Source organism: Ursus arctos, unplaced genomic scaffold (genome assembly GCF_023065955.2).
Source record: "Ursus arctos isolate Adak ecotype North America unplaced genomic scaffold, UrsArc2.0 scaffold_15, whole genome shotgun sequence".
In the NCBI taxonomy this organism is placed as follows: domain Eukaryota; kingdom Metazoa; phylum Chordata; class Mammalia; order Carnivora; family Ursidae; genus Ursus; species Ursus arctos.
In genome coordinates this window covers 24,628,034-24,653,835 of record NW_026622819.1, presented here as the reverse complement: position 1 = coordinate 24,653,835, position 25,802 = coordinate 24,628,034, and the positions used below count along the sequence as shown (strand labels likewise).

General features: G+C 40.4%; 1 protein-coding gene across 1 annotated transcript in view; it reads left to right on the top strand.

Annotated features, from left to right (window-relative positions):
* The first annotated feature begins 450 nt into the window (after nucleotides 1-450).
* The window catches only part of GOLPH3 (golgi phosphoprotein 3), a 62,117-nt gene continuing 36,765 nt past the window's right edge, over nucleotides 451-25,802 (top strand). The window contains exon 1 of the mRNA XM_026506756.4: nucleotides 451-1,007. Coding sequence (XP_026362541.1) covers nucleotides 783-1,007 — 225 coding nt within the window. The 5' untranslated portion in view covers nucleotides 451-782. The remainder of the gene's footprint in view (nucleotides 1,008-25,802) is intronic.

The following is a 25,802-nucleotide window of genomic DNA, read 5'->3' as shown; positions in this document are numbered from 1 at the left end:
GACTCCAAGCCGGTGCCCTGACCCCTCCCGCCCCCCTCCCCGCCGCTCCCCCCGCCCGCGGCCAACTCCGAGGATGGTGGTGTCTGGGAAGGTAAGGGCATGTCTTGAGGCAGAGCGGGGTCCACCCTCGCCAAGGCCACGGCTCCCCCATTCGTGGGGCGCCTCGCCAGTCTCTGGCTGCAGGCCCGATTTCTCGAGGGGCGAAGGGGGAGGCGGACGAAGGGAGGACACGTCACGATCCACGGGAGGGGGACCGCGGGCTTGGCGGCCAAGGGACGCCAAGCCGCGGCTAGCGCCAGCGGAGACCCCAGGGCAAAGGAAGGGGTCATAGTGGGCGGATCCCCACCGTCGCCCCCGCCGCCAGGTCCCCGCCCGGCGCTTCCGGCGCCCTCCCGTCCCGCCCCGCCCCGCGCCGCCCCGCGCCGGCTGTGCCACATCCTCCGGTGACGTCAGCCAGCGCCGCCATATTGGGAAGGCGCTGCCGCCGCCGTCGCCACCGCCGCCGCCGCCACCGCCACCACCTCCTTCTCTACTTAGGAGCTCGAGCTGCCTCGGGGCCCGCGTCCGCAGGAGGGAAGAGCCCTTCTTCCGCCTCGCCGACGCCCGTCCCGCGCGTTTCGCTCCGACCCGTCTCCCCATGACTGCCCCCGGCCCAGCTGCCGACGGACGTCGCCCGGGAGCCGGGATTTAACACGGAAGCCCGGGTCGGGGGCCGCAGGGGGAGGAGGTGGGACACCCGGTAGGTCCCTCGTCCCTCTCGGCCCGGCGTCTCGGCGGGAGCCATGACCTCGCTGACCCAGCGCAGCTCTGGCCTGGTGCAGCGGCGCACCGAGGCCTCCCGCAACGCCGCCGACAAGGAGCGGGTGGCCGGCGGCGGCGGCGGCAGCGGCGAGGACGACGCGCAAGGCCGCCGCGACGAGCAGGACGACGATGACAAGGGCGACTCCAAGGAAACACGGCTGACCCTGATGGAGGAGGTGCTCCTGCTGGGCCTCAAGGACCGAGAGGTGCGGGCGCGGCGGGCAGGGCGGGGGCGGCCGAAGTCTGGCGGCCGGCGCTGGGCACGGGCGCAGGCGGGAGCTCGGCCTCCGGCTCTGCGCGTCTGCCCTCCGGCTCTGCGCGTCTGCCCTCCCAGTTCCTGAGCTGAGCGCCCAGCTGGCCCGGTGCTTCCAGATCTCCCTGCAGCGTTTGCTTGGATTTTCCCTTCCTCCTTAAACAGTCACTCCTTGATTTTGACTCCCTGCGGTCTGTATGCCTTCCTTCCTTTTCAGCCTGTTTAACCCGTGTAGATCCCAGGGCACAATCCCACCTGGAGACTGCCCGTTAGAGTGAAACACCTGGAAGCACCAGCGTCTCGAACTCTCTTGGGTTTTGCAGGTTTTAGGACCTGGGAGGGCTCCACGGATCTGCTTTTTGGGAGATTAAAAAAAAAAAAACAAAAAAACCCCCCAAAAAACAACCAAACTTAAGATATATCGTTTGGAATTTTGAAAAATTTCGGTGAAATGGTAATGGAGGCAAAAGTTGTTTTACATCTCATAAAGTTAAAAGTCCAACAAAATTCTCATGACCTCCTGGAAAATGACTTCCTAGGTAACCTTGCTTTGGGTAAGAGATTATTTTTAGTATCATTTTTATGTTTTATCAGTTGACTAGTCTCCAGAAAATCTTGCCATCTTAAGGAAGGACTTTTTTTGGGGGGTGCTTAAAATGTTGGGTTTATGATTTGATGAAAGACCTCACAGCCATAGGTAGATAAAAGTTGCTATAAATTTGTCTTCGTGTTTTGATTTCGAAAGATTTTCACCTTAGTATCTTACAAGAATTTTCACACAGAGAAGTTGAAGAAAAATGCTCAAGTGGACATCTGTATATTCTTTTAAGTTGTCATTAACGTTTTCCTATATTTGCTTCATCACATATCCATTTATTTACAAAATGATTATTTTTAGAGATTTGCAGCCAATCGAGATGAATGGATATTCTATAAATCTATAAATCCTTTATATTCTATAAAATTTATAGAATTTTAAAAAATTCTATATAATTTAAAAAAATTTTTTAAAAATTTATATTCTATAAATCACATGCGGTGAAGTAGTTCTAGAAGCGTGTTTTATCTCAGCATGGAATCTACAAACAGTACATTTTGAGAGTCAAATATAGAAAATATAGAAATATCCAAGTTTTGTTTTGATTTTTAATCAAAAGTTTTCCCAATTCACAAAGGTGGGCAAAAAATTTAATTTTTATAATACAATTTAGCCTTATTTCACCAAAACTTACTAGATACAGGTGAGTTTTATATGGACTGTGACTTCCTGGTATTTAGTAGTTTAGTGAATTAAAATTTGTAATGTCTAGGTTTCCCATTTGCATGTTTTAATAATGATCACTTGAAAAGAGGTCCCTGTGGGTGTGAAAGGGGCTCAGTATGCTTATTAATTACTGAGTTATGGAAGCAGACTGTAAGATTCTTTTTTGTTCTTTGAGAAAACAACCTACAGATCTTCCTCAATTTGTGATAGAGTTATGTTCTGATAAACCTGTCATAAATTGAATATTTTAAGTTCAGAATGCATTTAATACCCTTAATCTACCAGACATCATAGCTTAGCCTACCTTAAACATGCTCAGAACGTTGAGCAGAATCCTCTATCACAGAGCGTATTTTATAATGAAGTGTTGAATATTTCATGTGATTTATTGAATGCTATATTGAGAGTGATTCTAAGTGTATTGTTGATTACGCTTGTGATCTCGTGGCTGTGCCTAGCAGGTTGTATGCATATTACCAGCCCAGGAAAAGATCAGAATTTGAAGTATCATTTTTGTACAGTCATAAAGTTGAAAAATTGTTAAGTTGGGGAAGGTCCGTCGATGTAGAGTGTCCTAGAAATGTGATTTTAGGAAGTATTCAACTTGCCAAGTTTTTAGGCTTCACAATTTAGAATCTTGGTAATAAACGTTTTTCTTTAAGTCTCTATCTTTTTCCTTTGGAACAAAAGTAACATTTTAGAAAATACAGAAACAATGAAGAAAGCAAGTCATTTATATTCCTGTATAAACTTTTTGGTTTATAGTTTTTGATAGTTTTCTATGTGGATATGTCCTGTGCGTAAAACTAAAACTTAACAAAACCGAGAAACAAAAACCCCAACTAAAACCAAAATTAGCTTTGGATTTGAGTCACTTTAAGTGAGAAATTATGATGAAAAAGTCCCTTTTTTTTCCTCAAGTATATGTTACTGGAAAGGTTAGGCTAAAGCATATTGACTTGCTGTGTTTCTGTGCTTGGTTTTCGTGAAGATAATCTAAAGAATTTGTTGAAGCTTAATGGTACTTAAAAAAATGCAGACAATTTAAATTTCTTCGGTGGCAGGTAATTGAAACCATGTGTTGTGTTTATTTCAGGAGCCACTATACTTTGCCATATCAGGGCTAAAGTCCAGACACTAGCCAGTTCTATCTCTTGCTGATTTCAACAGTCACATAGAGAAAATTTTTATTTCCCCTTTTGCAGGCAGGGAGTTGAAGTGGAGGTGGGTGGGCTTGGGATTTGGCATTGCTTTAGATTTAGGTTTTAGGGATCAACCTATATACTTCTGCCCTCACATCTTTACAATACTGATAACCAAACCTGTCACCTTCTCCATAAGCTTTGGGAGATCCCTCCCCCCCCCCCCCCCCCCCCCGCCGTGTGTTTATTACTCTTACCTAGAGCCTAGGCATTTATGCTTGTTAGTATTGGATTTTAATTTTTGTTTGATACTAAGTTCCAAGCTTTAGGAACAATATATAGCTTAATAAATTCACTGCTTTAGCTTAGCATCCATCTTTGTTATCTTTGGGTGCTCTTAAAACCTTAATTTTAAGGTGAGGCAGGTCATTAATGATAGATGCATAGTGTGTGTGTGTGTGTGTACTGTTGTATTTGAATCCAAACATTGAGAAAAAGTGTAAAGAAATTGTAGAATGGTGAAAATTAGTTTTACTTTGACTTTTCTCTCTTATTTATTTATTTTTAAAAAGATTTTGTTTATTTATTTGATAGAAAGACAGCCAGCGAGAGAGGGAACACAAGCAGGGGGAGTGGGAGAGGAAGCAGCAGGCTCCCAGTGGAGGAGCCTGATGCGGTGCTCAATCCCATAAGGTGCTCGATCCCATAACGCCCTGAGCCGAAGGCAGACGCTTAACGACTGAGCCATCCAGGCGCGCCATGACTTTTCTCTTTTAAAGATATTATTTACTCTTGTTGGGGGGAGAGTGCACACAAGAGAGAGCACAAGCAGGGGGAGGGGCAGAAGCCTGGAGTGTGGGATCATGACCTGAGCCTAAGGCAGATGCTTAACCCACTGTGCCACCCAGGCGCTGCTTACTTTGACTTAAAAAAAAAAAAAAAAAACCTGAGATATTACGGCTTTTTAAAAATATTTTTTGTTCAATAATGTGTACAGAAAAGTGCTTGTGAGTGTGATAAATTTTCACAAACTGAACACAACTGTTAAATAGCACCTACATCAAGAAACAGAGCATGACCACTTTCCAGAAGCCCACTTGATGCCTTTCTAGTTACTGCCTGTTCCTTAAGGGTAGCCACTAGCTTAACTTTAGAATTCAGCGTAGAATAATTTTGTTCATTTTTGTACTTCCATTTGCATCTTCTGTTTTGCATTGTGATATTCATCTGTATTGTCATTTGTTCATTTTCTTTGAATTATCAATCTCTAACACATCTATAATCTACAATATTTAAAAAATGACATTGACTTATATCCTGAATCTAGTGTCCCTCCTCTCTTCTCTTTACTGAACAGAAGTCTCAGCTTGCCAACAAGCAGATGGTCTGGCCTCAGATTACCTATTGGGGGTGACTCTAAAGTCATTGTGAGGAATTTTTTCTTTTCTTCTTTTTTGGATTTAGGTACACATTTTACACTTTTTACCAATGATTTTGCTTTGTGGCTTTTATTAAAATACAGATGCGTAGGCCTTTCTGGGGATTCCGGTGCTCAGTCTGGACGGAGTATCAATGACACAGATAGTGAAGTAAATCTTCAGAGGCCACAGCAAGGATGGCCGATAGGTTTAAACATGAATTCAACTTCCAAATTAGGAAGATTCCTGTAATCTTCCCCTATGTTTGAAGGGGAAGGGGAGCCGGTGAGCCAAATATTTTCCTTTCCCTGACTCTTTGATTTTTCCATAGATGCCTCGAAGAGTCAACAGAGTTTTCAGAATGCCTCATAGAGAATTACCTCAAATAAGTGGTGTCCTATACTTTTTCTTTTTTGCATTTTATTTCATTATTTCCTCGGGACATCATTATTGCATTTATTATATTTATTAAAAATTTTAATTTTATTTATTTAAAGTATTTATTTGACCTAGAGGGAGAGCACAAGCAGGGGGAGCAGGAGAGGGAGAAGCAGACTCCCCACTGAGCAGGGAGCCCAGTGTGTGGCTGGATCCCAGGATGACACTTAACCCACTGAGTCACCCAAGCATCTCTATTAAACATTTTTAATTGAAGTATAGTTGACATGCTAGTTTAGTTGTATAACAGTGATTTGATAGTTAAAAACATTTCAAAATGTTCACCTTGATAAGTTTAGTTACCATCTGTCAACGAACAAAGTTTTTACCATATTGTTGACTAATCCCTATGTTGTACTTCCTATTCCCTTGACTTATTTTATTTTATTTTATTTTGTTTTAATTAATTTATTTAAGAAGGCTCCATGCTCATTGTGGAACCCGACGCCAGGCTAGAACTCAGGACCCTGGGATCAAGACCTGAGCTGAGAGCAAGGGTCTGACACTTAACTGAACCATCCAGGCGCCTCTTGACTTACTTATTTTATAATTGGAAGTTTGTAACTCTTAGTCCCCTTCAGCTCTTTCACTCACCCCCCCACCTTTGCCCTTTGGCAACCACCAGTTTGTTCTTTGTGTTCATGAGTGTTTCTACTTTTGTTGTTTACTTGGGTGTTAGATACTTTAAAATATTTTCATTGGTGGCAGATCTTTGTATAATTATTTTAAGTGGCCAGGTATGATTTAGAGTGTGCCTGTGGAATAGAAGTGGAAAGAGGTGTCGTAGTCCTTGTCTGAGACGTATCTTTGGTTTTACATATATTCTTTAAGCCCCCTGAGCCTCAGAGTTCTTTAAAATGGAGAAATCATTCTCTCCCATGGTTCTGATTGGACTGTTGTGGACATTTATTATTTTACTCTCCACTACGTTGTGTTCCCTCTTGCTCCTTACCCCTCTTTTACTTCCTTTTATAGGGTTTCCCCCATTGTGTGTAGCTGTAGGATGCCCTTTTGAAGCATTTACCCCTCCCCTTTTGTGGTGCTGTCACAACTAGGCTTTTCCTTTTTTTTTTTTTTTTTTTTAAAGATTTTATTTATTTGACAGAGAGAGACAGCCAGCGAGAGGGACCACAAGCAGGGGGAGTGGGAGAGGAAGAAGCAGGCTCCCAGCAGAGCAGGGAGCCCGGTGCCGGGCTTGATCCCAGGATCCCGGGATTATGCCCTGGGCCACCCAGGCGCCCCCACACCTAGGCTTTTCCAATCAGATACTTCCTCCCAGGGCTTTGGATCTTGATAGTGGAACAGGTTGTGGGGTTTTTGGAGACCTATCAAGTGGTGCCAGTGGGTGGATCAGACTGTTCTCTGACATGGTTCTTTGAGCTTTTTTCTTCCTAGTCCGTTGGTGGGTTTTCCAGGTACCTTTCCCCTACTTTTCTGTTTTGTTTTTTTTTTGTTTGTTTTTAAGTAAACTCTACTCCCAACGTGAGGCTCAGATTCACAACTCCAAGATCAAGAGTCACCTGCTTTACTGATTGAGCCGGCCAGGCACCCTTCAGGCACCTTTCAGTTTTGTAATTTTCAAGATCCTTGTATTAAAGTCTTTTTTTAAGGGCCACCTGGCTGGCTTAGTCAGTGGAGTTTGCGACTCTTGGTCTTGGGGTTGTGAGCACGAGCACCACGTTGGGTGTGGAGATTACTTAAAAAAACGAAGTTATTTTAAAAGATAGCCACAGTCTATTACTAATGTTTCTAATGCTTGTAGACAAAAACCTTAATGCAATAATTTCACCCTGTATGTTGAAAATAAGTAGGTGGTTCAGCTGAATAATACTATAAAATAGTTAACTAAAATGATGGAACTGACTTTTTTGTGGCTTTTAAACTGGCTCCAAAGATTGATCACAGAGATTTTCCAGTTTTGGAATAAGGTTCTTAAGGTCACTATTTTGAAACAGTACTTATCAAGATATATAATTTTGTTTAAAAATCTTTTTCTGCTTGCAGTGATACATACCATCTTTGCATATTAGATTTGTTTGTTTGTTTTTTTTAAAGATTTTTATTTATTTATTCGACAGAGATAGAGACAGCCAGCGAGAGAGGGAACACAAGCAGGAGGAGTGGGAGAGGAAGAAGCAGGCTCATAGCGGAAGAGCCTGATGTGGGGCTCGATCCCGGATCGCTGGGATCACGGCCGGGATCACGCCCTAAGCCGAAGGCAGACGCTTAACCGCTGTGCCACCCAGGCGCCCGTGCATATTAGATTTGTTAACTAGAAATCCATTCTGCAGGTATTCAGAATTTCAACATGTGCTAAGATTTTAGTAACTTTTTTTTTTCTTTAAGATTCTGTTTATTTGACAGAGACATAGTGAGAGAGAGGGAACACAAGCAGGGGGAGTGGGAGAGGGAGAAGCAGGCCTCCCTCTGAGCAGGGAGCCCAGTGTGAGGCTCGATCCCTGGACCCTGGGTTCACGACCCGAGCCGAAGGCAGACACTTAACGACTGAGCCACCCAGGCGCCCCAGATTTTAGTAACTTTTAAATAAAGGCTTCTGAGCTTTGGAATTTTTTGATTTCTTTATTACTACAAATAATATGCTCTTCATATTTTTAAAAGATTGAATTTTCATTTATTTCTTCAGGTGTATTTAAGAGTATGTATACAGTATAAGACACACAGGATCTCAAAAATTAGTTTTTGGAGTTCATCAAACCATTTGTTACCTTTTTTTCCCCCCACAGAGATTTTTATTTATTTGACAGAGAGCACAAGCAGGGGGAGCAGCAGGCAGAGGAAGAGGGAGAAGCAGGCTCCCCGCTGAGCAGGGAGCCCAATGCCAGCTAGATCCCAGGACCCTGGGGTCATGACTGGAGCCCAAGGCAATCACTTAACCAACTGAGGCATCCAGGCACCCCCCATTTGTACCTTGTAAACAAGATTTTATACTATTGAAATCATTTTCAGTGCTTTGGGGTTCTTTCACAGTGTGGCCAACATATTCACTAATCTTACAAGCCATCCTAATATTTGATAATCTATTACATAACTGATTAATTATTAATTTATTAATTATCAATTAATAAATATTTGGTATTTGTTAATTTTAAACCATCTGATGGTCCCTGTTTAGATCATTTGATATATATCATAAAAATGATGTTTCAAAGTATTTGATACACTTTGGAATAATTTTTTTTACTTGGAAATTATTTTGATTAAAGTTTGACATATTTGATATTTAAAGAAATAAACTGTTACAGTAAGTGTCAGCTTATGTGTAAGTCTCAAAGACCTAAATCATGCTTTTCCTGTTATGTCCTGGTACATTTTTGGCCCAGCACTCTTCTGTATCCACACAGACTTTTCCTGCTTTCTATCAGCATAATTTGTGTGCTATTAATCAGAGTAAATGATATCATTCAAAGTTGCTATATAGCCTTTGTTTAGGTCATTCTATTTTCATGTGAGTCCTTTTAAAGCAACACAAAGAGATTGTGCTTATCCCGTGTTTCTTTCATTTAATAAGTATAATGACAAGTGCCAAAGGTGGGAGTCTGGTTTCATTTTGAAATTGATGTCTGTGGCTTTAGGTTTCTTTAATGAAAGCTTGAAAGACTGCTGCCTTTTTCAGTAGCATGCGCAGTGTTATCATGCAATCTCGTAAATATTGAGGTTTTAATTTAGGTATTACAGGTATATATAGAAAACAGTTGCTTCTCTTTTTGTTTGGTAAGCCTCTGATCTCTAAGAATACAATCATGATTAAAGTACAGAATATTACTAGAAAGAATGCTTCTGGTAAATACATTTTTAAGCTTAAAAACTTAAATTTTAAAAAGTTAACTTATTTTTAAACTTAATAAACTATTTGGTTTACATATATTAATGGAAATGTTCTTAAATTGAAGTTAACAGGTGGAGTTTAGAAACTCTGAGTACTCTGCAATTGTGTTTTTTTCTGAGAAAGAGGATATAGCTTTCATCATATTCTCAGCATTTAGTGAACCAGAAGGTTGAAAATTACTGAATAGGAACTGTTTGTTTTAGTTTAATTTTTTGGTTTTGTTTTCTTTCTTTAAAGATTTTATTTTATTTATTTATTTTTTAAAGATTTTATTTATTTGACAGAGAGAGACAGCCAGCGAGAGAGGGACCACAAGCAGGGGGAGTGGGAGAGGAAGAAGCAGGCCCCCAGCAGAGGAGACTGATGTGGGGCTCCATCCCAGGACTCTGGGATCACCCCGTGAGCCGAAGGCAGACGCTCAACGACTGAGCCACCCAGCGCCCCTAAAGATTTTATTTTTAAGTAATTTCTGCACCCAGTGTAGGCCTTGAACTCAAACCCTGAGGTCAAGAGTTGAATGCTCCACCCACTGAGGCAGCCAAGTGCCCTGCTTTCTTTTTTTTTTTTTTTTCAATCTAAAAAAAATTTTTACTTTTTTTTTTTTTAAAGATTTTTATTTATTTACTTGACAGAGAGACAGACAGCAAGAGAGGGAACACAAGCAGGGGGAGTGGGAGAGGGAGAAGCAGGCTTCCCACTGAGTAGGGAGCCTGATGGGGGGCTCAGATCCTAGGACCCTGGGATCATGACCTGAGCTGAAGGCAGGCCCTCAATGACTGAGCCACCCAGGCACTCCCCCTGCCTTTTTTTAATTATTTTTTTAAGATTTTACTTTTTTTTTTTTTTTTTTTTAAGAGAGGGACTGGGGGAGGGACAGGGGGAGAGGGAGAGAGGGAATCCTAAGTAGGCTCCACTCCCAGCACAGAGTACAGCACAGGGCCCTATTTCACAACCCTTAGATCAGGACCTGAGCCGAAATTTAGTCAGACGTTCAACTGACTGAGCCACCGTGGGGGCCCCTTTTTTTCTTCCTGAAAACTTACTACAGAAAACTTCAGCTTTTAGGGTTGCAGTGAGTTGTATTTGAGTTTTTGAGATTTGAGATAGGAAGCTGATATTTCTGTAGCCTGGTCATCTTGTTGAATGACATCATAAACTGTGTGACTACCACATCTAAAATTCTACCAGTGTTGATGCGTTTGTCAGATATTTACTGAGCCAGTTTGACTAGGTACAAACACTAGAAAGAAGATCTCTATCTTCAGGCCCATTTTATTTTAGTTCTGTGTGTCAAAACTCATAGTAAACTATGAAACTAAATTGTGTTGCTGTTCTAGAATTTTTTGGTAGTGAATATTCTCCTGGCATATACTACTACTCAATAAGAATTTATTAAGTAAATCATGCATTTTTGATGGGGGTATTGTGTTCCCTAAGGGAGTGAAAGTTGGTTCTGGGGATGGCGGTATAAAGTTCTTACTCTTTTTATGTATAAGCATAAATACACATAGGTCATATAAACAGATGGTGTATCCATTTTATTAAAATTTCATGGGGGAGAAAGTGGTTAGGAAAAAAAGTCTGAAAAAGCCACTTTAGTGAGCAATAATGGAAAAAAGTTGAGAAACACCAAAATGTATCAATATTGAAAATATTAAGTTTGTGCTCTTACCTGAGGTTTAGAAAATTCTGATGGAATTTTTATTGTAATGAAATTTGGCTTCTAGTTCAGTAGTAGGAGGAACAATTTTAGCATACAACTGTAGGAGGTTGTGAGTGAAATTTTAAGATCAAAATTATTCTTTTTTTTTTTTTAAAGATTTTATTTTATTTTATTCGACAGAGATAGAGACAGCCAGCGAGAGAGGAAACACAAGCAGGGGGAGTGGGAGAGGAAGAAGCAGGCTCATAGCAGAAGAGCCTGATGTGGGGCTCGATCCCATAACGCCGGGATCACGTCCTGAGCCGAAGGCAGACGCTTAACCGCTGTGCCACCCAGGCGCCCCAAGATCAAAATTATTCTTGTTGGTTAATGTGTAGGTGAAGTTTTGTGTGTCATCCCTCTGCTTGTCCCCCCCCCCCCAGTATCGTCTAGGGGCTGGAAATTAAGGGACTGCATATAAATTGCTAATGGTTATTTTTACTCGGATTTCATTTTCTAGTTTCAGTTTCTTAAACACAGCTGTTAAGGTTTTAGGCTATATTAACAAAATAAGCTCAAAATAACATTCAAGAATTATACTTTAAGAAAAAAAAAGAACTGAACTTAAATTTCAGTTTGTTCACTGCATTGAGCTTGTCCTGTAATTTTTGGATCTGTATTACATAAAATGGAAGCAGGTTTAGTGTCCATATGTTCAGTTTAATCTAGTTATTGAACACGTTCTGTATGTCAGTCTCTTCTTGGTGGTGGAGTTTCAAAGAAAAATTTCTTACCCTCAAGGAGCATTTGGTCTATGTAGAAGACGTATGATTTCCATAAAATAGATTGCTGCCTTTAATGGAAGTACATGTTAAGTGCAGTATAGACATAGTGGGGATGCCTTGGATCAGCTGTCAAAAGACTGTGCCGTGTTCTTGACTCCCTGTCTTGCCCTTGACTAGTTAGAAAAACCAGGATAAATGATTTGAATTCTTAGACCCTCAGTTTTCCCCTGGGCAAAATGGGCCTACATTTGTGGGCTGTCCCATAACCTCTAGATTATAGGGATCTAGTGAATTGGCATAAGTGTAAGTGCTTTGAAAACAGCAAAGTACTGAACAAATGCAAATGGGTAATTACCTAGACTCCAGAAGTGACTTAAAATTTATAGTATTTAATATTTTCCTATTTTTATTGTTTCTTGACCCTCTTGTACTTTGTTGGGCTTAGTAGAACATTCCTCTTCTAACCTGTGATCACCATTTCTTCCCATCTTTCTATGGTCCTACCACCTGTTTTTGATACCCCCCCCCCCAGGGGTTCTGGTACCTGGAACCTGACTTCCAGGCCAGGATCTTCTCTTAGGATGGTAGGTTCTCTGGAGAAGGCATTGGCCCACAGTCCTTTCTTTTATATCTTATTTCATTGAAAAAGATTTTCCTATTTGTTTCCTGTCTTTTAACTTATTTTTCATTTTTTCCTCACTGTAGGTCGTTTGGCTACTAACGAGGCCCTTTCCCTGAGGGGTTGAGAGTGGGGAGATGTGGGAACAACAATTTCCAAAGTTGCACTAAATTACAAAATTATACTTTGTGCAAGACTTTTTGTTAATGAGTCTAGGAATAAAGTAACAAGAAAAGTCTTAGTCTTCACAAGTTTATAGTCTAGTACTGGAGAGATAAGGCATGTAGGAATTAAAGTACCGGCATAAAGTAGCACCATCCTAAGTGCCACTTGGGTAATGGAGACAGTGCATTTTTAGTTTGAGGAAGTAGTGAATTAGGCTGAGGCTGTCCAGGAGCGTGTCAGGAGCAGAGGGGAGTTGAGCTGGGTATTATACTACTTACAGAAGGATGGGCATTCCATTCTAGGAAAGATGGGGGAACTGGGGCTTGCAGCAGAATTCCGTTCACAAAGTAGTTTGAAGCTGACTGGAAATTGGTTTTGGAATTAACTTTCATTGATTGTCACAAATAATTTTTAAGGAGGCATCTCAGCCAGGTGTCCCATGCATCTATGAAATTTTAAATTAGAAAATTGTTTTAACATGCATTGGAGTGATTTTCATAAAATACTGGATGTGTTTAGAAATTATTGCGTTTGAGGTTGAACTTAAAGTAATCTGTCTATCCATCATCCATCTCTCATTCTCAAATAAGTTGAGGATCTTTAATGATCTGGGCAGTGTCCTGACTGCTGGGTTAGAAACATTAAAATGGTTCCATTCCACAGTCTCAATTGTAACTGATAGGTCTGAAAGAGTAAAAGGAAAGCTGTAGGTTCTTGATTTTTAACTGTTTTATTGTGGCAAAATATATGTCACACAGACTTTATCATTTCAGCCATTTGAAAGTGTATAATTCAGTGGCATTAAGGACGTTCAGACATTCATTCATTAAACACTAACTCTTCATTTCCCCCCTTCCCCTAGCCTCTGGCAACCACTACAGATGATCCCCAACTTACAGTGGTCTGACTTAAAATTTTTTGACTTTATGATGGTGTGAAAGGGATTTGCATTCCGTAGAAACCGTACTTTGAATTTTGATCTTTTCCCAGGCTAGCGATGTGGTCTGTGATACTCTCCCTTTATGCTGGGCAGGGGATAGTGAGCAGCGGCTGCCGGTCAGCCCTGTGATCATGAGAGTAAACAATAAACAGCTGATATACTCAGAACTATTCTGAACCCATACAGCCATTCTGTTTTTTCACTTTCAGTACAGTTTTCAGTAAATTACATGAGATACTGGATGCTTTTTTATAAAATGGGCTTTGTGTTAGAGATTTTGCCCAATTGTAGGCTAATTTTAAGGGTTCTGAGCATGTACAAGGTAGGCTGGGCTAACCTATGATGTTTGGTAAATTAGGTGTATTAAATGCATTTTCAACTTAAAATTATATTTTCAGCTCAGTGGGATTTATTGTTGAGGAAGATCTATATTCTACTTCCTATATCTCTGAATTTGACATTCCTGGGTACCATATACAGGTGGAATCATGTGTTTGTCCTTCTGTGTCTATTTTATTTAGCATAATATTTTCAAGGTTCATTCATGTAGCATATATTGGAAATTTCATTCCTTTCTAAGGCTGAATAGTATTCCATTATATGTATATACTGCATTTTGTTTATCCATTCATCTGTTGATGGACACTTTGATTGTTTCTGCTTTTTAGCTATTGTGAATAAGTTTGCTTTGAACATTGTTGTACAAGTATCTGTTTGAGTCCCTGGTTCAGTTCTTTTGGTTAGATACCTTAGAAGTGGGATTGCTAGAACATCTGGTAATTCTGTGTTTAATGTTTTGAGGAACTACCATGTTGTTTTCCACAGTGGTTAGGCCATGTTACATTCCCAGCAGCAACGCACAAGGATTGCAGTGTCTGCTTGTCCTGGCCACTGTGTGTGTGTGTGTGTTTGTTTATTTTGAATGATAGCCATTGTAACAGGTGTTAAATGGTTTTGATTTGTATTTCTCTAATGATTGATGATGTTGAACATCTTTTTATGTGCTTATTGGACATTTGTCTGTCATCTTGGGAGAAATGCCTATTCAAGTCTTTGCCTATTTTTAAAATTTTTTTGCTTTTCTTTTTGAAAGATTTTTTTATTTATTTGACAGAGCATGAGAGGGAGGGAAAGAGAGGACACAAGCAGGGGGAGTGGCTGAGGGAGGGGGAGAAGCAGACTTCCTGTAGGGAGAGTGGCTGAGGGAGGAGGAGAAGCAGACTTCCTGCGGAGCAGGAAGCCCAACTCAGGGCTCAATTCCTGGACCCTTAGATCATGACCGAAGCCAAAGGCAGACACCTAACTAACTGAGCTGCCCAGGCGCCCCCTTTTGTCTGTTCTTTAAATCAGGTGGTTTTGTTGTTGAGATTTAGAAGTTCTCTCTATATTCTGGATATTAATCCCTTAGTAAATACATGATTTGCCGATATTTTCTCCTATTATGTGGGTTGCTTTTCACTATGTTGGTAGTGTTCTTTGATCCACAAATGTTTTTAACTTTGATTAAGTCTGCTTTCTTTTTTTCTTCTGTTGCCTGTGCTTTTGGTGGCATATCCAAGAAGTCATTTCAAAATTTAATGTCTTGAAGCTTTTCTGCTATGTTTCCTTCCATGAGTTTTATAGTTTTAACTCTCATGTTTAGTTCTTTGATCATTTTGAGTTAGTTTTTGTGTATGGTATAAAGTAAGGGTCTAACTTCATTCTTTTGCATATGGATACCCAGTTTTGTCAGCAGCATTTGCTGACAAGATTGTCCTTTCTCCATTGAATGGTCTTGACACACTTGTCAAAAATCATATGACCATACATGCAAGGATTTATTTCTGGGCTCTATTCTAGTCCATTGGTTTGTATGTTTTTACGGCAGTAGCACATTGCTTTGATTACTGTAGCTTTGTAATAAGTTTTGAAATCAGGAAGTGTGAATCTTTCAACTTTGTTCAAGCTGTAAGCTTTTGAAAATGAAATTAGTAAAAAACCCATCTATCTGCCTAAAAGGTTAGTTAGAACCCTTGAAAGCAGCTCAGAAGTCTGAGTCAGACAGTCTCCTGAAGTCTGTTGACTTGTCTTTGTTTAAGCTGCCTGCTGATTTGTCCTGGGTTGGGGGTGTGTTTAGGAAATTCGGAAGGAAAACAGGGCAATTCAGGAGAGATCCAGTAACCAATTATTCATACCTATCCTTATGTATTGTATTTATACCTTAATGCTTCAGTAGGCAGTTGCAGATTTGGGTTTGATGTTCAGGAGCTGTGTCTGGACTGGAAATGGAGATTTGGAGCTGCATCTTTCCCCTAAGATTGTTCCTTTACTCCTTGTCAGAGTCCCTTCCCCTCCAGCCACATAGTTGCTTATGTCAGACTCCACAGCCTTCTCTTTCACTAGCCACATCCAGTAGGTAACTCAGTGTGCATTCTTCTAATTTGTCTTCTGCTCTCCATTTTCAAGGCCACTGCCTTAGTTCCGGTCCTCTTATTCTCCCCTGGATTGATTCTCCCCAGTGACTGTTTAAAATCTTCACCATTCCCTTAAAGTCTCTTGTTTTACTCCTTCCTTGCTCTGAGTCTATATATAAATAGAGGCCTCCTTTACATGTCTTCTCCCTACCTACCTTTATCTACCACTCCTTCCTTTCTGTTACAGGGGAAGGGGCTTCTGCTTCAAGTTAACCCCCTTCCCCACCTCAGTATATTCTCCTTCTTTGGGAATTGTGCTCCCAAGCTCTTAGGTTTCCTTTTCCTCCATCCATCTGTCTCTTCTAGTGAGTACACATTGCCATTTGTCATCATGGCTTTATTTTCCCCATACCTTTGTAGATGTGTTGTGATTATAAACTTTGTTATTAGAAACTTTACTTCCCTTCAGTAGAATTGCGTTGAAATGAAGATGTAGGGTTTGTATTTTTATGTGGTTTCTTTCACTATTTGGTGTGTGAAGTGACGCTTCTCTCACCTCCAGATTTCGTAGATCTCATTTTGCCTGATGCTTTTGCCTAGTCTGTGGAACAGTAGCAGCCTTTTCGTGTTCCTATAGTGGAAAATGTGTTACCATCTTAATAGCTGGTAAGAGAATTTCTTTGAAGGGAGGAGTTCCTCCTGTGGGCTGTTGTCCAGATTTCAGTGAGGAAGGGAAAAGTGATCTCTCATCACTGGTAGAGAGGGTAGGACTGCTGAGTGCTGTGGGGAGTGGCGTAAAGAAGACCTGCAGGTGAGGGGTGTGCCCAGAGAAAAATGCTGGAAATGGTAGGGAACACTTTGAGCAGAATATTTAATGAGATGTGACATATCACTCGACAGGAAACTAGCATTCTAGACGGGATATATTATTGACAGGGTATATATGAAAATAACTGTATGGGAAAAGTCATCTTTCTAAAAATGTTCTTTTACACAGCTAAAGAAGAAAATCTGTTGTCTAATAATGAGAACTAAGTTATGAGGGGTAGTTTGTGTGAAATAGGGAAAACGAAAAGTTATTAGTACCCTACGACTTTAAACATAAGTTGGAAATGATACCGGAGGCAGTGGAGGTTTTAAAGATAGCAATAATGTGTAAACTGGATTTTTAGAAAGATGGTTCCTTTTTGTGAGGAAATAATTGGTAGATAGAGAAGCAGGAGGCAGGAATATTGGTAGTAGGCTTGAGGTTATTAGAATTTGTGAAATTTGGTTCCCGGGTCTTGGGTGCTGAGAGCACAGGCTTGATCAGAAAGATAATTTTTATAGACGAATTAATAGGATTTAATTACCATTAAAGCTTAGAGGAAAGAAGGTGATTGGTTTGAGTTTAAAGAACTATTAGGGTAGTAATACTATCCTAATTACTTTCTTGTACAAGTCTGTGCTCCTTGTGGTTAAAGAGGTAGAAAATAAAATCCACAGTTCAACTTTTATTCCTTTGATGGACATTTATGAAGTTAGGCACTGTACTAGGGAAGACAGATACGTGTATGAACACGTAAATTTGCATATATATGCTACGAGAGAGTAGATGGGGGGGAGGATACAGGGAAGAACTTTCAAGGAAATGATATTTAGGCTGACCAAGAATGAATAGGAGCCACAGCCAGTGAAGACAGATTAGTTGAGTACGCTCCAAGGCCCTGAGGTAAGACAGCTTGGCTTGGTTTAAGGAACTGAAAAATGGTTCAGGCAGGCATGGGGTGTTGGGGAGAAAGGCCTGAGATGATGAACACACAACACAGGGCTTTACAAGTCAGGTTAAGGATTTTGTATGGTATCCTGAGTGCAATTGGGAAACCTTTGAAGGACTTTGGGGAGTGATAGACCCAATCTTCATTAACAGCTACGACAACAACAGCAACAAAAGTTCTGGGTGGAAAACGGATTGAACAAGGCAGGTGATAGAAGTTGGGTGGGAACATTTTGGATTATATTATATTATATATTTCAGTTAAAAACAGTGAGATCTCATTCCAGTAGTTTTGTAACCCTTTTTCTTGTAATGATGTATAGTGACCACCTTCCCATGTTAGTAAATACACGTTTACTTGGTATGTACTCATGGAAAAAAATTCAGATGGCACTGTGAGAAATATGGTGTCCCATTATTTGCAGTGACTGTGTTATAGAGTGTATTATTTGATGTACTGTAATTAATAGGTGTGTACATTGTGGACCTTCATTTATTTTTCTAAGGCCAGGAAGTTGCAGTATTACTTTCAGGCTTTCATGTTTGTATTAGCAGGTTCTCCTATATAGGTTCTTCCTTCTGTTTTACCTGGCAGCCAATTCTTATCTTTTGATGCGTAGCTGAATCTCTTTTTTCATCTGGTTCTAACGCCTTAGGCAATATTAGTTGCTTTTGCATCCCTTTTCCTTACTGTGTACCTAACACCTGTCACAATGCCTAGTGTGTTCTAGGTGCTATGCATATGTGTTAGTCTCCTGGGGCTCCCAGAATTAAAATGCCAAGAGAATTGGTTTATTTATTCATTTTTATTTTTTTAAAGTTTTTTTTTTTTTTATTTGAGAGAGCGAGCAAGGGAGAGCGCAAGTAGGGAGGAGAGGGAGAAGCAGACTCCCCACTGAGCAGGGAGCCCGATGTGGGGCTCAGTCCCAGGACCCTGAGATCATGACCTGAGCTGAAGGCAGACCCTTAACCGACTGAGCCACCCAAGTGCCCTGAGAATTGGTTTAAACAGAAGTTTTCTCACAGTTCTAGAGTCAGGAAGTCTGAAGTTAGGGTGCCTACATGGTTGGGTTCTGGTGAGATTCCTCTCTCAGGGTCCTCACATGGCAGAGAGACATAGCAAAATCTCTGGTGTCTCTTCTGATGAGGGCCCCACAGTCATGCCTTTATCTAAACCCTAATTATCTGCCAGAGGCCCCATTTCCAGATACCATCACATGGGGGGTTAGGACTTCAAAATAGGAATTTTGGGGGTACACAGTTCAGTTTATAGCAGCATGTTTTTGGAATGAAGGAATGAATGGTTGCCATTTTATTCATATTAGTATTCATATTGAATTATAATTTTATTTTATTTCCATCCTGTGCCTTCTGTCTTATCTCTGCTTAGCAATGTTTTGGCACTCAATAGATGTTTATTGAATTAAAATTATATTTTCTTCAAGAATTAAAAAATATGTTTTATTCTATACAACTTTGTGTCTCTGCCTCCCAGATGGGATTGATTTTCTGCTAGAAAATCATGCACACACCAGCATCTAAGAAACAAATGTGTTATGGTGACTTGATAGAAAGCTTAACATGCTTTCATTACTATATATACTTTACAAAATGTCCTCAACTTAAAATACTGCCAGTGCGATGTAGTGGTGAAAGCACTGTAGAGTCACAGCTCTGTGGCTTAGTTAGAGATGTCTGCTGATTCTGCAGTGTGAACGTGGCCATATTTCTTCTCTAAACTTCAGATTTGTCTTTTCTTTCTTTTTTTTTTTTTTAATTTTATTTTTAAGTAATCTCTACACCCAAAGTGGGGCTTGAACCTATGACACCGAGGTCTGGAGTCACATGCTCCACCAACTGAGCCAGCCAGGTGCCCCTAAACTTCAGATTTTTCAGATGTAAAATGATATTGTTTTACTAGGTTATTCTGAGATGAGATGATAATTTATGTATGTGAAAACAGCTTTGTAAACTGAATTGTTTTTGTATTGTGTTTATTAAGTAAGCCTTTCAGTGCTTCTTAGAGAAGAATTAAGATTGGGACTATAGTTAGGTTTTGTTAATAATATGCTGTTAAATACATTTTTTAACACTTCACTGATCAAATGAGTGTACATTTTGCTATGGATCTGTTAAAAATTCATTTGTTTGAGAGGAAGTCACTTTGTCCTCCAACATAGTTTTGTGTTTTTGGTATTGAAGTAATCAGTGGCAGGTGTGGAGAGAAAAATGAGTAGAATAGTCCTCCCTTATGGACTAATGTTCCAGGGTAACAGGGTAATGTTCCAAGACCCCCAGTGGAGGCCTGAAACCCTGGATAGAACGTGACCTTATATATGTACTATGTTTTTTCCTGTACGTGCATATTTGTGATAATTTATAAATGAAGCACAGGAAGAGAATGACAGCTAATAACAGAGCAGTTGTAACAGTTTCCTGTAATAAAAGTTATGTGAATATGGTCTTTCTCTCAATGTCTCATTGTACTGTACTCACCCTTCTTCATGTGATGATTTGAGATGATAAAATGTCTACATGATGAGATGAAGTGAGGTAAATGAGTAGGGACATTGTGATGTAGCATTAGACTACTATTGACCTGACAATAAAGTCAGGAGGATTATCTGCTTCTGGAAGGTGGTTGAGCATGGGTAACTGAAACTGTGGATGAAGGGGAGGAGAAGGACTACTCTAATATTTTCTTTCATTTTCATGGGGCTCAAGTGAAGCACACCTAGATTACACATTAAACAAATAGGTCTTGGAAGGCAGACAGAATAAGAGAGCCAGGGCTTTGGAGCTAGAGAGACCAGTTTCAGTTCTTGCTTTGCCACTCAGTAACTGTGGCAGGTTCCTTATCCACATTATCTTGTGAAAATGGAACAATAATGCCTACTTTATAAGGTCTTTCATTTTCATGGGGCTCAAGTGAAGCACACCTAGATTACACATTAAACAAATAGGTCTTGGAAGGCAGACAGAATAAGAGAGCCAGGGCTTTGGAGCTAGAGAGACCAGTTTCAGTTCCTGCTTTGCCACTCAGTAACTGTGGCAGGTTCCTTATCCACATTATCTTGTGAAAATGGAACAATAATGCCTACTTTATAAGGTCTTCTAAGGATTAGACATGGTGTACCATTAAATGCCCAATCCAGTTCTAGCATACAGTAGTCACTTGGTGTGTGGCAGGCTATGACTATGTGCACATTGAGAAAAAAGAATTTGGGGAGGATATGTTTGAAATGTTAGTAGATGTTAACCCTTGAAGGAGTTGGGTGGGATGGAAGGGGAGGGAGAAGAGGTGGGGAGTTTAATTTTCTCTTGTATCCTTCTATTTGAAAACAGTTTTTATTTTTTAAAATTTTTATTTACTTATTTTTTTAAAGATTTTACTTATTTGACACAGATAGTGCACGCACAAGCAGGGGGGACCTGGAGAGGGAGAAGCAGGCTCTCTGCTGAGCAGGGAGCCCAATGTGGGGCTCAGTCCCAGGACCCTGGGATCATGACCTGAGCCGAAGGCAGACACTTAACTGACTGAACCACCCAGGCGCCCTGAAAACAATTTTTTTTTTAAAGATTTTATTTATTAATTTGACATAGACAGCCAGAGAGAGAGGGAACACAAGCAGGGGGAGTGGGAGAGGAAGAAGCAGGCTCCTAGCGGAGGAGCCTGATGTGGGGCTCGATCCCAGAACGCTGGGATCACGCCCTGAGCCGAAGGCAGACACTTAACGACTGCGCCACCCAGGTGCCCCTGAAAACAATTTTTAAACAAGTGAGAGTGACTGAGCTGTCTCAAGAGGAGTGTATAAATAAGACAAAGGGCGCCTGGCTGGCTCAGTTGGTGGAGTATGCAACTCTTGATCTTGGGGTTGTGAGTTTGAGCCCCATGTTGGATGTAGAGATTACTTAAAAATCTTAAAAAAAAAAAAAAAAAAACTATGTATAGGATGAGACCACTGAGCATTACACTTAAGGAATAGATGGGAGAAGAGTAACCTGTAAAAGCCTGAGCAGGAGCTGCTGAGGAACACAGCAGACTGGTGTTAAGGAACGGGCGGGGGGGGGGGGGGGGAGAGGGAACGTCAGCAGCATCAGATGTTGTGGCGCAGTTACTGAAGAGAAGGCTTCTTGGGAGTTTTATCAGATTGCATGGGTTTGGGAGTGAAAGGGAAGTGATGGAGACTTATTTTTTGACCAAACAGTTGACCCTTGAACAGTGTGAAGGTTGGGGTACCAGTCCTTGCCCTGTGCATTAGAAAATGCCATGTATAGCTTTTGACTTCCCCAAAACTTAACTATTAATAGCCTACTGTGGACTGGAAGCCTTAACTGATAACTTAAAGTCTATTAACACACTTTTGTATATGTATTATGTATTATATGCTGTATTCTTAAATTAGAGAAAAGGGGCACCTGGGTGACTCTTCGGGTAAGTGTCTGCCTTCGGCTCAGGTCCTGATCTCAGGGTTCTGGGATTGAGCCCTGCATTGGGTTCCGTAGGGAGTCTGTTTCTCCCTCTCCTTTTGCCCCCTCCCCACTGGTGCGCTTGCTCCCTTTCTAAATAAATAAAATCTTAAAAAGAGAGAAGAAATGTTATTAAAATCCTAAGGAAGAGGAAATACATTTGCAGTGCTATACTATATTGAAAAAATACCTGTGGATAAGTGGACCTGTGTAGTTCATACTCATGTTGTTCAAGGGTCGGCTGTAGTTTGATTTTATTTGTTTGAGAGAGAGAGAGAGAGTGCACGTGCCAGAGAGTGAACCTGGGAGGGGGAGAGGGACAGAGGGAGAAAGAGAAGCAGGCTCCCTGCCGAGTGGAGAGCCTGACTCGTGACACCCGGGGCTGGATCCCAGGACTCTGGGATCATGACCTGAGCCGAAGGCAGACGCTTAATTCACTGAGCCACCCAGGCCCTGGGGTCAACTGTAGTTTGGAGTTTTTGATGAATGGGCAGGATATACGGCAGGACTGGTCCATGCCTGTCTTTTTCTCTTAGTGGGCAAACTTGAGGGTGTTTGAATGTCAGTAGGAACGTAGTACTATTAGGGAAGAGGTTTAAGATACTTTTGAAGGACAGGAGTTGTGAGGAAAGGTACTGTGTGAGGTGGGAGAGCATGGATGGAAGGGTGAGCAGTTTTTCTGTTGTAACCAGACAAGAGAATGAGTGTGGACAAAGTTGAGTTTGTTGGTTTGGTTCATTGCTGGAAGTTGAGGCCATTCCTATCAGATGGCATTTACTTCTTATGAAGTCATCTGCTTCATAAAGCAGAAGCATAAAGGTGAAAATAAGCCAAGTTCAGAGATTTGAGGAGAATGGAATTTTGAAATAGTAGCCATAGGGAGTGGTAAGAGCTTTGACAAGGGAAACACAGAAGGATTTGCCAGGTATCATTGATGGCTTAGTTTAAGTTGTACGGAGATTGCAAGATTATTTTTCCCTCACTAGCAGTTCAGAAGCACAGAAAAGGAGAAAGTGGACAGTTGGATTGATCTGGAATTGAGTTTTGTTAGGCAAATGCAATGGAAGAAAAATAGAAAATGCATTTAAGAAATTAGCAAGAGTGTAATTGAAGTGTATTCTGGGCTTATTTTCCCTATTTTTGAATAGGGAATAATAATACTACTTACCTCAGAAGGTTGTTATGAAGATATAAATGAGTTACTACATGTTTAGTATTTAGAATAATATTTGGCATGTGAGTGCTCAGTAAATGATTGTGTGCTGGCTGGAGGTGAGGGTAAAAATGGAGGGGACTGATACGAAGGAAGGAGGGAGGTTTGGGATTGGAGTCCCCACAAAATTGAGGAAGAATTGGATGTAGATTGAATTTATTACTTGGACTGGGGTCTTTTTTTTTTTTTTAAGATTTTATTTTTATTTATTTGACACAGAGAGAGCACAAGCAGAGGGAGCAGCAGGCAGAGGAGGAGGGGTAGCTTGATGTGGGGCTTGATCCCAGGACCCTGGAATCGTGACCCGAGCCGAAGGCAGATGCTTAACAACTGAGCCACCTGGGAGCCCCAACTTGGATTGGGTTCTAACAGAGGTTCTTGGGATTTGAGGCTGGTATCCAAGTTCCTAGGGAGTGGGAATTCTTAGCCTGGAGTCCATGGATAAAACACTTGAGTGGGAAAAAAGAATTTCAGAAATAAAAAATTGAAATATAGTTGATATATATTAGTTTCAGGGATAACATAGTGACTCAACAATTGTATACAAAGTGCTCACCGCAAGAAGTATGTTTATCATCTGTCATCATACAAAGTTATTGCAGTATTATTGACTATATACCCTCTGCTGTACTTTTCATCCTTGTGACTTGTTTTATCATGGGAAGTTTGTACCTCTTAATCAACCTCCTGACAACCACCAGTTTGTTCACTATTTTTAAGAGTGTCTTTCTGTTTTTTTTTGTTTTGTTTTGTTTTTGGTTGGTTTGTTTTATAGATTCCACACATAAATGAAATACAGTATTTGTCTTTGACTTATTTCACTTAGCACACCTTCTAGGCCCATTCATGTTGTGAAGTGCAAGATTTTATTCTTTTTTATGGCTGAATAATATTTCATCGTGTATATATGCCATATCTTCTTTATCATCTATCTGTCTTTGGACACTTAGATTGCTTCCATATCTTGGCTATTGTAAATAATGCTGCAGTAAGCATAGGGATGTATATTTTTCAAATTAATGTTTTCCTTCTTTTTAGGTAAATATCCGGAAGTGGAGTTACTGAATTGTATCGTAATTCTATTTTTAGTTTTTTGACGAACCTCCATACTATTTTTGAGAGTGGCCGTAACCAGTTTACATTCCCACCAATAATGCATGAGGGTTCATTTCTCTCCACATCCTTGCCAAATACTTGTTATGTCTTGTCTTTTTGACACTAGCCAGTCTGACTGGTGTGATGTAATTTCTCCTCATGGTTTTGATTTGCGTGATCCTGGGCTTACTGATACTGAGCACCTTTTCATGTATCTGTTGGCCATCTGTATGTCTTCTTTTGAAAGATGTCTCTTCAGGCCCTTTGCCTATTTTAATCAGATTATGGTTATTATTTTGATGTTGTTTGAGTTCTTTCTATATTTTGGATATTAACCCCTTATCAGATACTAACCCCTTATTATATACATGATTTCTAAATATCCTCCATTCAGTAGTGATGATGGTTTCCTTTGCTGTGCAAAAGCTTTTTAGTTTGGTGTAGTCCCAGTTGTTTGTTTTTGCTTTTGTTTCCCTTGCCTCAATAGACATATCCAGAAAAATGTTGTTAAGGCTGCTGCCTATGAGTTTACTGTCTTTATTTTCTTTTAGGAGTTTTATGGTTTTGGGATTTACATTTAGATCTTTAATCCATTTTGAGTTTATTTTTGTGTATTATGTAAGAAAGTGGTCCTGTTTCTTTGTTGTGCATGTAACTGTCTAGTTTTCCCAAACCATTTCTTGAAGAGACTGTGTTTTACCCATAGTATAATCTTATTTGTTGTATGTTAATTGACCTGAAAAGTGTGGGTTTATTTCTGGGCTCTCAGTCCTGTTCCATTGATTGATGTGCCAGTACCATACTGTTTCAGTTATAGCTTTGTAGTATAGTTTGAGATCTGGGATTGTGATACCTTCAAATTCCTTCTTTTTTCTCAAGATTGCTTTGGTTTTTGCAGTCTTTTTGTAGTTTCATACAACTATTAGGATTTTTTGCTCCTTTAGTTCTGTGAAAAATACTGTTGGCATTTTGCGTTGAATCTGTAGATCTTTGTGTAGTGTGGATATTTTAATAATACTAATTTTTCCAATCCTTTAGCGTGATGTATCTTTCCATTTATTTGTGTCTTCACTTTCTTTCATCAGTGTCTTACAGTTTTCAGCATATAGGTCTCTCATCTCCTTGGTGAGATTTATTGCTAGGTGTTTTTATTCTTTTTGATGAAACTGTAAGTGAGATTGTTTTCTTAATTTCTCTTTCTGATAGTTTGTTATTAGTGGTTAGAAACAGCAGATTTCTGTGTATTGACTTTGTATCCTGCAGCTTTACCAATTTCATTTCATGTTCTAACAATTTTTTGGTAGAGTTTTTAGGGTTTTAGGTGGAGTTTTTATAGTATCATGTCATCTGCAAATAGTGACAGTTTTACTTTTTTCTTAGCAGTTTGGATGCCTTTTATTTCTTTTTCTTGTCTGACTGCCGTGGCTAGGGCTTCCAGTACTATTTTGAATAAAAATGGCAAGAGCGGACATCCTTGTCTTGTTCCTGAACTTAGAGGAAAGGTTTTTGGCTTTTCACCATTGGGTATGATGTTAGCCATGTGTGAGTTTGTCATTTGTGG